At 68.1% G+C, this 15,848-nt stretch overlaps 1 protein-coding gene across 3 annotated transcripts; it reads right to left on the reverse strand.

Annotated features, from left to right (window-relative positions):
• Positions 1 to 4,765: 4,765 nt before the first annotated feature.
• On the reverse strand, positions 4,766 to 15,620 carry RASIP1 (Ras interacting protein 1). 3 transcript variants are annotated; one of them, XM_073321991.2, is made up of 12 exons: positions 15,447 to 15,620; positions 12,992 to 13,146; positions 12,090 to 12,667; positions 11,121 to 11,491; positions 9,828 to 10,448; positions 9,225 to 9,262; positions 8,608 to 8,759; positions 8,288 to 8,403; positions 7,881 to 8,121; positions 6,324 to 6,496; positions 5,963 to 6,110; positions 4,766 to 5,202 (listed from the first exon to the last, which is right to left on the reverse strand). In XM_073321991.2, exons 2-12 carry the CDS (start codon positions 13,123 to 13,125, stop codon positions 5,003 to 5,005), a joined length of 2,772 nt encoding a protein of 923 aa, XP_073178092.2. In that variant the 5' UTR covers positions 13,126 to 13,146; positions 15,447 to 15,620; the 3' UTR covers positions 4,766 to 5,002. The 3 variants fall into 3 exon arrangements, with proteins under 3 accessions (XP_073178092.2, XP_073178091.2, XP_073178093.2); XM_073321990.2 differs by having other exon boundaries at positions 8,608 to 8,789; XM_073321992.2 differs by lacking the exon at positions 5,963 to 6,110 and having other exon boundaries at positions 5,077 to 5,202; positions 8,608 to 8,789.
• Between the last annotated feature and the right edge of the window lie 228 nt (positions 15,621 to 15,848).

Consider the following 15,848-nt stretch of genomic DNA (forward strand, 5'->3'; position numbering starts at 1 on the left):
AAGAAAGGGGCCCCCATAAATTGAGGGAGATTGAAATGTCCCGGGGTGGATAATGGCATGCAGGGAACACTCAGAAACTCTCACTCAGTGGCTCCCAGCCCCCCTGTTCTAACCACTAGCCCCCACTCCCCTCCCAGAGCTGGGAAAGAACCCAGGAGTCCTGACTTCCAGTGCCCCACTGCGCTAACCACTAGATGCCACACCCCTCCCAGAGCCAGGGATAGAACCCAGGAGTCCTGGCTCCCAGCCCCCCTGCTCTAACCACCTCTCCCCTCCCCTCCCCACCGCACCCCAAGCCAGGAAAGGACCCAGGAGTCCTGGTTCCCAGCACACCCCTCCCTCAGTTCTAATCCTGTTGGGACAGAGATTTTTTCCTGCATAGGGGGTCATTTTAATCCTAGACACACATCCCAGCTCCTTGCTGAGGGGGGAGGCTGGGATGGGGGCGCGGGCGGGGGTGAAGGGCAGATCTAGGGGGCTCTGTGTGGAGGGGGAGAGAACAAAGGGGAGAGGGGAGAGGAGATCTGGGGGCCGATCTAGGGAGCTTGGGGGACAGGATGGGACAGTTTAGAGAAAGGCATATCTGGGGGGGGGAGATTGGGAGGCAGGGTCAGACAGCAGGGGGACCTGGTGGGGCACATTCTGGGACATGAAGATCCAGAGGGCAGATTTCAGGGGGGCTATAGGGGGACAGATTTGGGAGATCAGATTTTGTGGGAAAGGGATTGGGGGCAGGTTTGAGGGCAGGGATGTCTTGGGGGGCAGATTTGGGGGGGCTGGGGCAGGACTGGGTGAAGGGAAATCGACTGGGGGTCAGGATTGGGGAGAGCGGTCAGGTTTGGGGGGATCCAGTTGGGGGATCTAGGGGCTGAGTTATGGGTTGGAGGCTCTAGGGAGCAGGTGGGGGATCAGGTGGCCCCAAGGAGCAGGTTGGGAGATCAGGGGGTACAGGAGGCCAATTTGCGGGATTGGGGAATTCCAGGGGGTGGGTAGTGGGGATTGGGAGCTCCAGGGAGCAGGTTCGGGCCCCAGGAGGCAGATAGGGGGGTCAGGGGCACTTTGGGGGATTGGGGCTCCAGAGGGCAGGTTGGGGGGATCGGGGGCCCCAAGGGACAGGCTGGGGAGATCACAGGGCTCCAGAGAGTGGGTTGGGGGGATTGTGGGGCTCCAGAAGGCAAGTTGGAGGCCCCCAGGGGGTGGGTTGGGGGTATCGGGAGGCAGGTCAGAGGGATTGGGGGCCCCAGGGGGTGAGTTGGGGGGATCGGGTCTCAAGGGGGCAGGTTGGAGGGAGGCTCCAGGGGTTGCATTGTGAGGATTAGGGGCCCCAAGGGGCAGGCTGGGGGGATCATGGGACCCCAGAGAACAGGTTAAGGGGATTCCAGATATCAGGGGCCCTAGAGGGCAGGCTGGGGGGATCGGGTCTCAAGGGGGGAAGGTTGGAGGCTCCAGGGGGCAGGCTGGGGGATTGGGGGCTTCATGGGGGAAGTTGGGGGTATCTGGTGCCCCAGGGGGTGGGCTGGGGGGATCACAGGGCCCCAGAGAGCAGGTTGGGGGGCCCAGGGGTGGTTTAGGGGGATCAGAAGGCCCCAGGGGGCAGGTTGGAGGGACCGAGGGGCAGGTTGGGGGGAGTACAGGGCCCCAGAAAGCAGGTTGGGGGATCACAGGGCCCAGGGGGTGTGTAGAGAGTATTAGGGTACCCACGGAGCAGGTTGGGGGATTGGGGGGCCCCAGGGGGGATGTTGGGAGATCAGGGGGGCCCAGGGGGCAGGTTGGGGGGATCATAGGGTGAGGTTGGGGTTATTGGGGGTCCCAGGAGGTGGGTTGGAGGGACCGGGGGGCAGGTTGGGGGATCGGGGCCTGAGGGGGTGGGTTGAGGGGATTGGGGCCCCAAGGGGCAGGTTGGGGGGGATCATGGGGCCCAGGGGGCGGGTTTGGAGTATCAGGGGCCCGGTTGGGGGATCGGGGGCCCCAGGGGGCATGTTGGGTGCATCGGGGGAGCTCCGGGGGCGGGCTGGGGGATCGGGCATCCAGGGGGCAGGTTGGGGGGAACGGAGGGCACCAGGGGGAAGGTTGGGGATCGGGGGGCAGGTTGGGGGGCTACCAGGGGGCAGGTTGGGGGGATTGGGGCTCCCAGGGGAAGGGCTGGGGGATCGGGAGGCCCCAGGGGGCAGGTTCGGGGATCGGGGTCCCACCCACCAGCGCCGCGCGGTGACTGTCCCGGTCGCTGTCCGGCCCGGCTCGGTCGGTCTCTCCCCGCAGGTCCCGGCCCGGCTGCGTGGGGGGCGCTGGGGCCGGTCACGGGCGGGCTCTGCAGGCTTGCGGGGGGGGACCGCGGGCCGGTGATGTCACAGCTGCCCCGATAAAGAGGGGGGGCAGCAGCTGCGATCCCCCCCCCCACGTGTGAAAAGCCCCCACCTGCCGGTCACCCGACACCGCCACTCGCGCTGCTGGCTCAGCAGGGACCCGCCCCTGGGCTGACCCTAGACCCCACCCCCCTCCCAGAGCCGGGGAGAACCCAGGCGTCCTGCTCCCTACCCCCTCTCTAACCATTAGTCCCCACCCCGCTCCCAGAGCTGGGGAGAACCCAGGAGTCCTGGGTTTGACCAGGAGAGGGGGATGTGACTCTTGCGCCTTCAGGAGTTAGTACGGGGGAGGGGGCGTGTGTGAGAGTCAGGACTCCTGGGTCCTTTTTCTGGCTCAGCACCCGAACTCCTCACTCCTCAGACACAGAGTCAGCGAGATCAGGGCCCCGTCGTGCCAGGCGCTGCCCAGACACAGTCACCGAGATCGGGGCCCCGTCGGGCCGGGCGCTGCCCAGACACAGTCACTGAGATCGGGACCCCGTCGTGCCAGGCGCTGCCCAGACACAGTCACCGAGATCGGGGCCCCGTCGGGCCGGGCGCTGCCCAGACAGTCACTGAGATCGGGGCCCCGTCGCGCCAGGCGCTGCCCAAACACAGTCTCTGAGATTGGGGCCCCGTCGGGCCGGGCGCTGCCCAAACACAGTCACTGAGATCGGGGCCCCGTCGGGCCGGCGCTGCCCAGACACTGTCACCAAGATTGGGGCCCCGTCGCGCTGGGCGCTGCCCAAACACAGTCTCTGAGATCGGGACCCCGTCGGGCCGGGCGCTGTCCAGACAGAGTCGCCGAGATCGGGGGCCCCGTCGGGCCGGGCGCTGTCCAGACACAGTCACCGAGATCGGGGGCCCTGTCGTGCCGGGCGCTGTCCAGACAGAGTCGCCGAGATCGGGGGCCCGTCGGGCCGGGCGCAGCCCAGACACAGTCACCGAGATCGGGGCCCCGTCGCGCTGGGCGCTGCCCAGACACAGTCACCGAGATCGGGGCCCCGTCGGGCCGGGCGCTGCCCAGACACAGTCACCGAGATGGGGGCCCCGTCGGGCCGGGCGCTGTCCAGACACAGTCACCGAGATGGGGGCCCCGTCATGCCAGGCGCTGCCCAGACACAGAGTCACCGAGATCGGGGCACCGTCGGGCCGGGCGCAGCCCAGACACAGAGTCACCGAGATGGGGGCCCCGTCGGGCCGGGCGCTGTCCAGACACAGTCACCGAGATGGGGGCCCCGTTGTGCCAGGCACTGCCCAGACACAGAGTCACCGAGATCGGGGCACCGTCGGGCCGGGCGCAGCCCAGACACAGAGTCACCGAGATGGGGGCACCGTCGGGCCGGGCGCTGCCCAGACACAGTCACCGAGATCAGGGCCCCGTCGCACTAGGTGTGGCCTGGACACATGTGTTGGGAGCTGGGGCTGCGCTGTGGGGCTGTGCCGAGGGCAGTTGCGGGGCCCAGGGCGAGCCAGGGACCGGCGCGCCGGGTGCCCTTTGCCGGCGGCTGCAGCGGGGCACTGGGGGATCCCGCGACAGGTGGCACCTGTCTCTGGCCGTCTGGCCTGAGCTGGATTTCACTGACACTGCGGATCAGTTTCAGCTGTGGGTATTTAGAGCCGACCTGATGCCCACCCTGCCCCCCGCCACGGTCCCTCCCACCCCGCACCCAGGCCCCACCTCTGCCTGGCCCTGTACCCCCATGTTCCCCCCTCCAGCCCCAGCTCCGTGCTGATGCTGAGCCAGACAAACGGCCAAACCAAAAGCACCTGCAGGGAAAACCCAGGCGGGGGTGAGATGGGCTCTGCCCCCTACTGGAGTGTGGGCTGCTGAAGGGCAGACAGGATTCCTGGGTTCCATCTCCAACTCTGGAGGGGGGAGTGGTGTCTAATGTGTAGAGCATGGGGGCTGGGAATCAGGACTCCAGGGTTCTTTTCCTTCGCCTCTGTGGGGACTGATCCCTGTCTCTGGGTGCCTGAGGGGTGGTTGGGGAGCAGGGCTGGGTGCTGTAGCTGTGAAGGGACCCTGGGGGGGGGGCGGGGAGGGGGGTGGCGGCTGCAGCCGGGCGCGATGAGCTCATGCGTCTTTCCCCAGCTAAAGTTTCCAGGATTAAATCACGCCCGGGATTGACGCCATTGATAAATATAGACCCAGCCGGGACAGCTCTGCTCTGACCACTAGATACCACTCCCCTTCCCCAGCCAGGGACTGTACCCAGGAGGCCTGGCTTCCAGCCCCCCCATGCTTTAACCACTGGGCCCTACTCTCCACCCAGAGCTAGGGAGAGAACCCAGGAGTCCTGGCTCTCCCCACCCCCACCACAAACACACCAGCAGGGGCAGCACTGGTCTCTGTCTCACACACACTCAGACCCCGCTGCTGGGAGAGGCCCCCAGCACCTCCTGCTGGCAGAGATGGGCGCTGACACAGAGACAGGGTTTATTGCTACACACAGTGGAATACACAGTTCGTCCAAGCCCAGGGGCTACGGGAACCCCATCGGGGTCCCAGCTCTCGCAGAGGGGAGGCACTTTGGGGGACTATTGGGGTGAAGCCCCCCACTGTCCAGGCCCTGTGATGTCTGTCCCCCCACGCTGGGGAGCCCGGGTAGGTGGGTCGGGTGTCGGCAGGTGCTCGGTGCCCTTGGTGCCAGCCGCGGTCACTGGCCGCCCTCCAGCCCATGGGCTGCCCGCTGGTTGGCTGGCAGCGAGGCCTGCTCCAGGTCCCAGAGGAAACGGCGTAGGCCGCACAACTGGCGGTGGAGGGCGTCGTCCGTCACCGGGGCCGTGGGGCAGAGCCGGAACCCCTCGTTGGGCAGGATCAGGGGCGGGTGGTCAGAGAAACTCTCGAAGATCTCACCTGGGGGAGGGGAGAGGGGTGAGAGCTGGCAGGGGCTGTGGATTGGGAGTGAGGGGCGCCGGCGGGGCTGCGGGGGGCAGGACTGCGGGTCAGGAGTGAGGGGCGCCGGCAGGGCTGGGGGGGGCAGGGCTGGGCTGGTAGGGGGCTGCGGGTCGGGAGTGAGGGGCGCCGACAGGGCTGGGGGGGGGCGGGGCTGCGGGGCGGGAGTGAGGGAGGCTGGGGGGGCGGGGTGGGAGTGTGGGGCGCCGGCGGGGCTGGGGGGGGCAGGGCTGAGCTGTCAGGGGCTGCGGGTCGGGGGTGAGGGGAGCTGGGGGGGCGGGGCTGCGGGGTGGGAGTGAGGGGCGCCGGCGGGGCTGGGGGGGGCAGGGCAGGTCTGGCAGGGGGCTGTGGGGCGGGAGTGAGGGGCGCCGGCAGGGCTGGTCTGGCAGGGGGCTGCGGGGCGGGAGTGAGGGGTGCCGGCAGGGCTAGGGGGGGCAGGGCTGCAGGTCGGGAGTGAGGGGCCCGGCGAGGCTGCAGGGGGCAGGACTATGGGTCATGAGTGAGGGGCGCCGGCGGGGCTGGGGGGGGCGGGGCTGCGGGGCGGGAGTGAGGGGCCCGGCGGGGCTGCAGTGGGCAGGACTATGGGTCATGAGTGAGGGGCGCCGGCGGGGCTGGGGGGGCAGGACTATGGGTCAGGAGTGAGGGGCGCCGGCGGGGCTGGGGGGGCAGGGCTGAGCTGCCAGGGGCTGCGGGGGCGGGAGCGAGGGGGGCCGGCACTCACTGTTCGCCATCTCCTCCCTCTCCTGCGGCGGGGGGCTCCAGCCCTCGGGGTATGGGCGCCCCAGCCCCAGGTGGTAGTTGCTCAGCACGTGGTGGAGCTGGGCGGGCGTCAGGGCCGGGTACTCGCTGCGCAGCCGGGACCAGGTCGCCTGGGGGGAGCCGAGAGACGCTGAGATCCCGGGGAGCTGCAGGAGGCTGGCGCCCCCTAGAGGGGAAAGATCCCCCCGTCCCCCTCTCCGCCGCTCTGAGCCAGCCAGTCGCCGCCCCGGATGGGAGCCAGCGCCCCCTGGAGGGGAAAGGCCCCCTGCCCCATTCCCCCAGCGGCGCTGTGGCCGCGGTGCCCCCTGCAGGCTGCCCCTCACCTTGACCAGGCTGGTCTTGGGCACGCAGAGCAGGTTGGCGGTGGTGGAGAGCTTGCGGAAAAACTCGGCAGCAATGTCGCCCAGCCCCACGCCCTGCAGCCAGTCCAGCACCAGGTCCAGGTTGGTGCGGATCTGCACGGCCTTGGCCCACTGGTAGAAGGGCCCCCCGGTGCCTGCCGTCGGGAGCAGGAGACCCACAGTCACAGCAGGGTGGGGCTGGATGGGACCCCCGGGGCAGCTGGGCCTCGACCCCGCGCTGGGGCAGGATCCAGCCACCCACCCTCCAACCCACCCGTCCGTCCATCCGTGCACCTTAACTCCCGGCTGTCCCCCCAGCTTCCCTCCCATCCGTCCCCCCTGACTCCCCCCTGCCTTCCCCTCCGGCCATCCTTCTGCCTTCCCTCCCGTCTGTCCCCCTGGCCATCCCCCCGCCTCCCCTCCCCCCTGCCTTTCTCCTGGCCCTCCCCATGCCTTCCCTCTCACCCATCTCCTGGCCGTCCGGTCACCTTCCCCCCCCCCCCACCCATCCCCCTGCCTTCCCTCTCACCCATCTCCCAGCCATCCTGCCGCTTTCTCTCCCATCCACCCCCCCCCCCGCGCCAGCGGTCCCTCTCTCTTCCCTCCCATCCTTCACCCCCGCCTTCCCCCCAGCCATCCCCCTGCCTTCCCTCCCCCCATCCCCCTGCCTTCCCTCCCCAGGCCATCCCCCCGCCTTTCCTCCCACCTGTCCCCCACCTCCCCTCCTGGCCATCCCCCCGCCTTCCCTCCCATTCATCCACCTACCTTCCCAACCCCCTACCCCTTCCATCCACCCCTGCCCAGCCTCTTGTCCTGACTACTCACCCACCAGGAGACATGATGAATATGAGGGGGGAGGAGGGGTGAAGCAGACTGTGATGTGTGGGGGTGTGCTGGTCGCTGTGGGGGAGGCCATGAGGTGGGGGGGGAGAGTTGGGGGGCAGGGAGCCAGGGGTTGAGACTGGGGGAAGGGGGCAAGACACACGGCTGGGAGCCCTGCCTCAGAGTCTGGATTTGGGGTAGCCCCAGCGACCCCCCCATTCCCCCTCCGGGATCAAGCCTTCCCAACCCCACAATGGTTCCTGGGCCCCACTGACTGAGCCCTCCCTCCCGACTCCCCACACATCCCTGCCTCTCATGGCCCTCCCCTCCAGCCTTGGTTCCTGGCTCGGTGGGGGTGGGGAGGACCCGTTTCCTGCCCTGCCCCGGGGCCCATGGGCAGGAAGGAGCTGCCTTCCTGCTGATCCCGGGATGGGACAATGGGAGGAAACGGGGGAGGGTGGCTGGGATTTCGGGCTGCCTGTGATTCACTGAGTCTGGCTCATGAGAATGGTGACTCTGTCAGAGCTGGGGAGAGAACCCAGGAGTCCTGGCTGCCAGCCTCCCCACCCTCGCTCTATCCACTAGCCCCCACTCCCCTCCCAGAGCCAGGGAGAGAACCCAGGCATCCTGGCTCCCAACTCCCTGCTCTTACCACTCGCCCCCACTCCCCTCCCAGAGCAGGAGAGAACCCAGGAGTCCCGGACCCTAGCCACTCACCTCTCTCCATGAGGGTGTTGAAGAGGGAGGCGTTAGAGAAGAAGAAGAGGTAGCCGAAGGTCTGGGATACCAGGTCGGGGTGCAGCTCACACTCCCGGGTCAGCTCCAGCGTGGCCTGGTAGATGGCCAGGGTGCCACGGATGCCCTCAGGCATGGTGCTCAGCTCCTGGGCATGGGACAGGTCCGCTGCGGCAGTGAAGGGGTTACTGTCCAGCAGGGCGGGCAGGGCAGAGTACAGCGTCTGCCCAGAAAGGAAAGGGTTAAACGCCAGGTAGGGGCTGCAATAAGCCAACAGGGCTTTAGGGGGCGCTGGGCTGCAGGGAGTGGGGGGTTCAGCAGCGGGTGCTCTCCCCAGGCAGGCAGGGCTGGCCCTAGGGGGCGCTGGGCTGCAAGGGGGCTGAGCTCACCTTGGTCAGGTAATACACCGACTGCTGGAACGTGGACATGATGACCTCGTCCAGCACCGCCATGGCCTCGTCGCAGGTCTCCAGGTCGCTGGACAGCAAAGCATCATGGGAACTTCCTGGAGAAGACAAAGGGGGCCAGCTGTGGGGCTCTCTGTGAGCCGGGCTCCCTGCTGAGCTCATCCCATCCCTCTGGGATTCACCCCACCATCCCCTACTGGGGAGAGAACCCAGGCGTCCTGGCTCCCAGCCCCCTGCTCTAACCACTAGTAGCCCCTACTCCCCTCCCAGAGCCGGGGAGAGAACCCAGGAGTCCTGCTCACCCTCCAGGTCGAGTTCTTTCTCCATGTCCAGCACTTTCTTCTGGACCAGGTTGAGCAGCTCCATTGCGTTGGCCATCCAGAGCATCAGGGGGCGCAAGTCAGCTGCCACCTCTTCGATGCTGAGCGCCCCCACCTGGCCCTTGTCCTGCTGGCTGGAGAGAAGAGAGGGGTGGGGGGAGCAACTGGGGGATCATCGGAGCTGCCGGGACACCCTCCCCCCACCCCGGGCCCTTTGGGACCCCATGCAGTTCTTAGCAGCTTCCATTGAGACATACTTAGCCGTGAATGGGTTAACGGCCCCTCTGGGGTGGATGCGGGGGTGGGTATCCGGGGACCCCTCGCCCGACACTGGGACGCGGCCCCTCTGGGGTGGGGTGTGGGGCCTGCGTATATGGGGACCCCTTGCCCGGTGCTGGGACACGGCCCCTCTGGGGTGGGGCACAGGGACTGGGTATCTGGGGTCCCCTCGCCCGGCGCTAAGATGCAACCCCTCTGGCATGGGGCTGGAGTCTGAGGACAGAGCACCCCCTACCCTGCCTGCTGCCGCAGAGGAGGGCGTGACAGGGAGCCCCCACACCCAGGGTGAGGTGTGGTTGGGGTCCCGGGTTCTCACTCACTTCTCCGGCTGCCGGTCCCCGACTTCCTTGATCTTCTCCTGGCAGGGAAGAGAGAACGGATCTGGAACGGGCCATGGGGCTGCTGTCACATTCCCCCAGCCCTGACCCCTGATACACAGGGGAACCCCTCCCCAATCCCTGCCCCTACCCTGGGATACACAAGGGCCCCCATGCCGAGCCCTGCCCCAACCCTGGGATACACAGCAGCCCCTGTCTCCAGCCATTCTTCCCTCAGCCCTTCCCCACTCTCGGAGGGGTCCCTGACCCCCAGGGGCAGATTGGGGTTTTATAGGAACCTGGGCCAGACCAAGTGGGGGCCCATTCCCCACCCTGTCCACCTGCAGTCCGTCTGCCCCTGCCCCCCCGTGCTCTGCTGCCGGGTACATGGGGTCAAGGCAGGGGGCTTGCCCCGCCCCCTGCCTGGCACTCCAAGCCCCCACGCCCCTCGCAGGAGCTGGGTGGGCAGAGAGAGTCAGGGCACCCATTTTTCCGGGCCCCCCCAATTGGCCGGGGTCCTGGGCACAGGCCCCCATTGGCCCAGTGGCTAATCCGCCACTGCTGATCCCCAGCCCCGAGCCCCCGTCCCATCCCCCCTCTCGTTACCCAGACGGCCTCCTTGACCAGCTGGGCCATCCTGGCCACCAGGCGGGGGAAGTGGCCGGGCTCCAGCACGCGGGTGGAGTGCTCCAGGCACAGGCCCAGGAGGAAAGCCGGGGCCAGGTTGAAGGCAGTGGCCCCCTGGAGCCGGACGATCTCCCTCAGCAGCGCCTCCTCCTCCTGGGGCCGGTAGCGCAGCTCGGGCTCCCGGCTCTCCACGTAGGCCTGGAAGGCGTCCTGCCTCTCCTGGAGGGAGCGCCCGCAGGCCTGGCATGAGAAGGCGCCCGCCAGTCCGGGTGAGGCCCAGGGCCGGGGCAGCCAAGCCGGCCGAGGTTGGGGGGTCCGGGGGTCTTTGTACATGAAGAGGAAGTGCTGGCCCAGCCCCAGCAGGTCCCCGGGGTGCAGCTCGGCCTCGCGCACCAGGGCCCCCCCGTTGAGGGTGACGGCTGCTCCCCGGAAGGGCCGCACCAGGGCCAGCCCCGGGGCCGGCTCGGCCTCCTGCACGCAGCAGTGACGGGGCAGGATGTCCGGGGCACAGAGGAAGGTGTCCACGTAGCCCCCCTTGTCGGGCTGGAGGCGGCGCCCGAAGACGTGCCGGCGCCGGGTCATCACGTAGATCACAAAATCCTGGGGGATGAGGGGAGAAAATGGTGTAAAAACGGGAATGGCATCGAAAGTGGGCCTGCCCCGCCCTCTGGGGGGAATGGGCTCTCCCGCCATATCACCCCTGCCTTCTGGGAGGGAATGGGCTTTCCTGCTACACCACCCCCACTCTCTGGGGGGAGAATGGGCTCTCCCACTGCACCATCCCTGCCCTCTGGGGGGGAATGGGCTCTCCCACCATGCCACACCCGCCATGCCATCCTGCCCTCTGGGGGGCAATGGGCTCTCTCCCACTGTGGCACCCCACCACTCTTGGGGGTGAATCTCCCAAGAATCCCCTCTATTTTCTATGTTAAAATGGGCTCTTCCATTACTGCACCCCCCGCCCCCCATCTCCTGAGGTGCTCCCACCATCCCTTCCCTCCCCCACGGCCAACCCGGAGGGTGCAAAGCATTATGGGAAACCTGTGCTCCCAGCATGCTCTCTGCTGGACAACAGTGAGGAGCAAATGGTCCTGGGGGCTGGAGTCACAGCACCCCCTACTGACCTCGCCCCACAGCACAGCGCCCCCTACTGAGACATTCCCTGCAGCCCAGTGCCCCCTACTGACCCCCACTCTGCTCCCCGCAGCACAGCGCCCCCTGCTGAGCCCCCGCTCCCTGCAGCCCAGCATCCCACAGAGCCCCCTGCCTGACCTGCTTGTCGCAGCCGAGCAGCAGCAGGAAGTAAGGGTGCTGGGTGGGGGGCTGGATCAGGCACTGGGACAGCTGCTCCAGGTTGGCCCCGTCTGCCAAGTCCTCGGCCTCCCCGGACTTGGCGCCCCCGTCCGCCGGCTCTGCCTCCTGCGCCGGAGACACCTCCCTGTCCTGCTCCTCGCTGGCTGGCCCCACCTCGGCGCCCGCCACACTCAGCACGGCCTTGCGCTCGCGCCGCTTGCGGGCACTCAGGTTCATGTCGCTGATGCTGCGGCGTAGGGACAGGTTGTCGGCCCGCTCCTTGGGTGCTGGGCCCCCTGAGGCCGCCCGTGAGCGGCTCTTCTGCAGCCGCCGCGCCTGGGCGTTGATGCCTGGAGTGCGAGGAAGGGGGGGCCTCAGAGGGGGCTGGCTGGTTCTCCAATCCGGGAGTTTCAGAGACCCGCAGCCCGGTTCCCTGCCCTGGGGGTTTCAGGGATTCTCCCCCTGCAGCTCCAAGCCAGGACTTAACTGGGGGGCCCCATGGCTCCGAATTTGGGGACAACAGAGGGTCCCGTGGCTCCTGGGTGCAGGAATATGGGGGAGGGCACGTCTCCGAGCCATGAGATGACTGGGGAACCCCATAGCTTCTGGCTGGGAGATGACCAGGGGTCCTGTGGCTCCTGGCCTGGGATGACCCGTTGGTCCCGTGACTCCCAGCCTGGCATGCCCAGGGGTCCCGTGGCTCCCAGCCTGGGATGACCTGGGGGTCCCGTGGCTCCCGGCCTGGGATGACCTGGGGGTCCCGTGGCTCCCGGCCTGGCATGCCCAGGGGTCCTGTGACTCCCGGCCTGGCATGCCCAGGGGGTCCCGTGGCTCCCGGCCTGGCATGCCCAGGGGTCCTGTGACTCCCGGCCTGGGATGACCTGGGGGTCCCGTGGCTCCCGGCCTGGGACGACCCAGGGGACGGGGGCAGCCCCCCTGCATCCTCACCTGCCGTCTCGTTATCCTCGGCCTCGCCAACCCGCTCCACCTCACACCGGCGCCGCACCTCGAAGCGCCGCGACAGGCCAGCCTTGGGCTTCCACACGTCCTGCAGCACCAGGGGCCGCTCGGTGTCACCCACGGGGCGCAGGTGCTCGGCCTGCCAGGCCCCGCCGGGCCCCTCGAAGCGACCCACCACGTCACACAGCACGTAGCCCCCGCTCCCCTCCTCCGGCGCCACCCCATAGCGCTCCAATGCCTCCCGCACCAGCTGGCGCGCCGTGGAGCGTGGCGTGGCCAGCACGCTCTTGTAGTTGGCCCCCCGGGAGATGGCTCCCCCGAAGATCTTCAGGATGCCTGGAAGCTGGGGCTGGCTGGACAGCTCCACCAGGTCCTCGGGCACCGGGTCGATGAGATCCGCCAGCTTCTTCTCGCTGCCCCAGCGCCCGCCCCCCACGCCCGCTCCACTGCTGGGGCTGCGGTGGAACAGGTTGGAGAGGCGCTTGTGGCGGCCCGCCTTCGCCTTGCTGGGGGGTCGCAGCTCCACCGTCTCGCTGCCCCGGCTGGCCGTGTCCGAGGAGGTGGACCTGGGGAGGGAAGGCAGGAGGCCAGGCTAGATGGGCCTGTTGCTCTGAGAGGAGAGGGGAGGCCGGGAGTGTGGGCTGGAGGGGTCCGTGGGGCTGGCCTCGGTAGCAGGGAGGGGGCGATACTGGGGGAGATGGGGCCATGGACTGACTGGGGGAGAGGAAGGAGGCAAGATATTGAGATAGATGGGCCTGTGGGTCTGATCTTGGGGCAGGAGGGTGCGGGATACCAGGGCAGACGGGCCCGTGGGTCTGATCCGGGGGGCAGAATATTGGGGTAGCAGGGCTGTGAGGCGCTCCAGGGGGCAGGAGGCAGGGGACCGGTACCTGACAGAGCCCACGCTGGGCCAGCGGCGGCTCATCTTGACGAAGTGTTTCTTGGGCGAGTTGATCCACAGCCCGACGGGGAAGTGGAGTTTCCCAAAGCGGGGGCTGCCCTCCTTCCGCTCCTCTGAGAACATGGTGCCGGGGGCACCGGGCACCTGGGGGGACACGGCCATGGCAGAGCGCTGGCGGGAGTGGGGCAGTCGTGCCAGGGGCAGGGGCTCAGCCAGACAGGGTGGGAGCCGGCAGCCAGACCCGGCAGAGGGCGCTGGTGAGGGGCCAGGAGGTTGCAGGATGCGGGGGGAGGGGGGAAGAGGTTGGGGGCTGGGATGTTGGGGTGAGTGGGGGATGGAGGGAGGTTGGGGGCTGGGATGCTGGGGCAAGTGGGGGACGGGGGTAGATTGGGGGCTGGGATGTTGGGGTGAGTGGGAGATTGGGGTAGGTTGGGGGCCAGGAGGTTGCAGGCTGCGGGGGAAGGTAGGATGGGGGCCAGGATGTTGGGGTGAGTGGGGGCAAGGGGTGGGTTGGGACCTGAGACGTTGGGGTGGATGGGGGTAGGTTGGGGTTGGGATGTTGGGGTGAGGGGGGATTGGGTGAGTGCTGAGGGACGGGATGTTGGGGCAAGTGGGGGATGGGGGTAGGTTGGGGGCCGGGATGTTGGGGTGAAGGGGGATGTTGGGGTGGGTTGGGGGCAGGATGTTGCAGTGACTGGGGAATGGGGGTATGTTGAGTGCCAGGATGCTGGGGTGAGTGTGGGATGGGGGGTAGGATGGGGGTCGGGATGTTGGGGTGGGTGGGGGATGGGAGGTAGGTTGGGGGCTAGGATGTTGGGGTGAGGGGGGATTGGGTGTGTGCTGAGGGACGGGATGTTGGGGTGAGTGGGGGATGGGGGTACATTGGGGTCAGGATGTTGGGGCGAGTGGGGGATGGGGTTAGGTTGGGGGCCAGGATGTTGGGGTGAAGGGGGATGGGGGTACGTTGGGTGCCAGGATGTTGGGGTGAGCAGGGGATGGTGGTAGGTTGGGGGCCAGGATGTTGCAGTGAGTGGGGGTTGGGGGTGGGTTGGAGGCCGGGATGTTGGGGTGAGTGGGGGATGGGAGGAAGATTGGGGGTCGGGATGTTGGGGTGAAGGGGGATGGGGGTACATTGGGGGTCGGGATGTTGGGGTGAGTGGGGGATGAGGGTAGGATGGGGGCCAGGATGTTGGGGTGAGTGGGGATGGGGGTAGGTTGGGGGCCAGGATGTTGGGGTGAAGAGGGATGGGGGTACATTGGGGGTCGGGATGTTGGGGTGAGTGGGGGATGAGGGTAGGTTGTGGGCCGGGATGTTGGGGCAAGTGAGGGATGGGGTTAGGTTGGGGGCCAGGATGTTGGGGTGAAGGGGGATGGGGGTAGGTTGGGGCTGGGATGCTGGGGTGAGTGGGGGATGGGGTGTTGGGGTGAGTCAGGGATGGGGGTGGGTGAGGGGCTGGGATGTTGGGGTGAGCAGGGGATGGGGGTAGGTTAGGGGATGGAGTGTTGGGGTGAGTCAGAGATGGGGGTGGGTTAGGGGCTGGGAGGTTGGGGTGAGTGGGAGATGCGGTGTTGGGGTGAGTCGGGGTTGGGGGGTAGGTTGGGGGCCGGGATGTTGGGGGCCAGGTCTGGTCCTGCCAGTGCACAGCTAGTGGCTTCCACCGAGTTAGATCAAGCTGCAAGCCCCCCTTCCACTCCGCCCCGGAGCCAGCTGCATCGGGGCGGGGGATCCATGGAGGTGGAGGGACCCCAGGGCCATCCTGGGCTGTCTTTCGAGGCCCTTTATTGGTTCAAATGCTTCCCCCTCCCCAGGGTGAGATTCAGAGGGGACAAAGGCGCCACATCGGGGAGACCCCGATGCCCCAAAGCTGTAAGGAGCCTGGCTGGGATACCAGGACTCCTGGGTTCTGTCCCGCAGTCTGGGAGGGGGTGGGAGCTAGTGGTTAGAGCGGGGGCAGGGGCTGAGGGCCAGGACTCCTGGGTTCTATCTGAGCTCTGGAGCCCACAATTACCTCCACTTTGCCCCTCCCCCTGGCTAGCTGGCTGCCCCCCAATCACCCCAATTTCTCCTTCCCCCCTGGGCTGCCCTCCCGAATTACCCCCACTTCACCCCTACCCCAAAGCCGTAAGGAGCCTGGCTGGGCTACCTGGGTTCTGTCCCCCCCTCTGGTTGGGGAGTGGGGGCTAGTAATTACAGCGGGGGGGGAGGCTGCCCCCTATCACCCCACTCCCCCCCAGATGGCTGCCCCCAATCACCCCACTTCCCACCCCGGCTGGCTGCTCCTGATCTCCCCACTCCCCCCCCCACGGTGGTCCCCGATCATCCCACTCCCCACCCCCCGCTGACTGGCCCCCGATCACCTCACTCTGCCCCCCCCCGGCTGCCCCCCAATCACCCCTCTCCCCCCCAGCTGCGCTGCACCAGAGAAAAGCGGGGGGGGGTTTACCCAGTCCCGTCGGGGGGCCGGACGTCTCCTCTCCCGGGCTCCGCTCCCGCGCTCAGCTCCAGCCTGGGGGCTGCCCCGCCCGCCCCATGGCCCCTCGGTGGGGCGCGACCCCCAGCCCAGCCCCAGCTCTGCGGCCAGCCCGCTGCCAGTCGGGGCTGGAGTCACTGAGCGCAGATTTCCCCGGCCCCCGCCCGGCTGGAGCGGGGGGGGCAGGAAAAGGAGCCGGGCCAGGAAGCGGGGCCCCTCCGACGGGGCGGGGGACACGGAGCTGGGGGGCGGGGAGGGGCAGAGCAAAGGGGGGGCGGGGCCACAAGCGAGAGGGAGCGGTGGGGGGGAAAGGGTGCAAAGTGGGGGGCAAGAGGGCGGGATGTGGAGGCAGTGAGTGGGGGAGGGGCGGGATTT

The sequence above is a fragment of the Lepidochelys kempii genome, chromosome 23, assembly GCF_965140285.1.
Source record: "Lepidochelys kempii isolate rLepKem1 chromosome 23, rLepKem1.hap1, whole genome shotgun sequence".
In the NCBI taxonomy this organism is placed as follows: Eukaryota; Metazoa; Chordata; order Testudines; family Cheloniidae; genus Lepidochelys; species Lepidochelys kempii.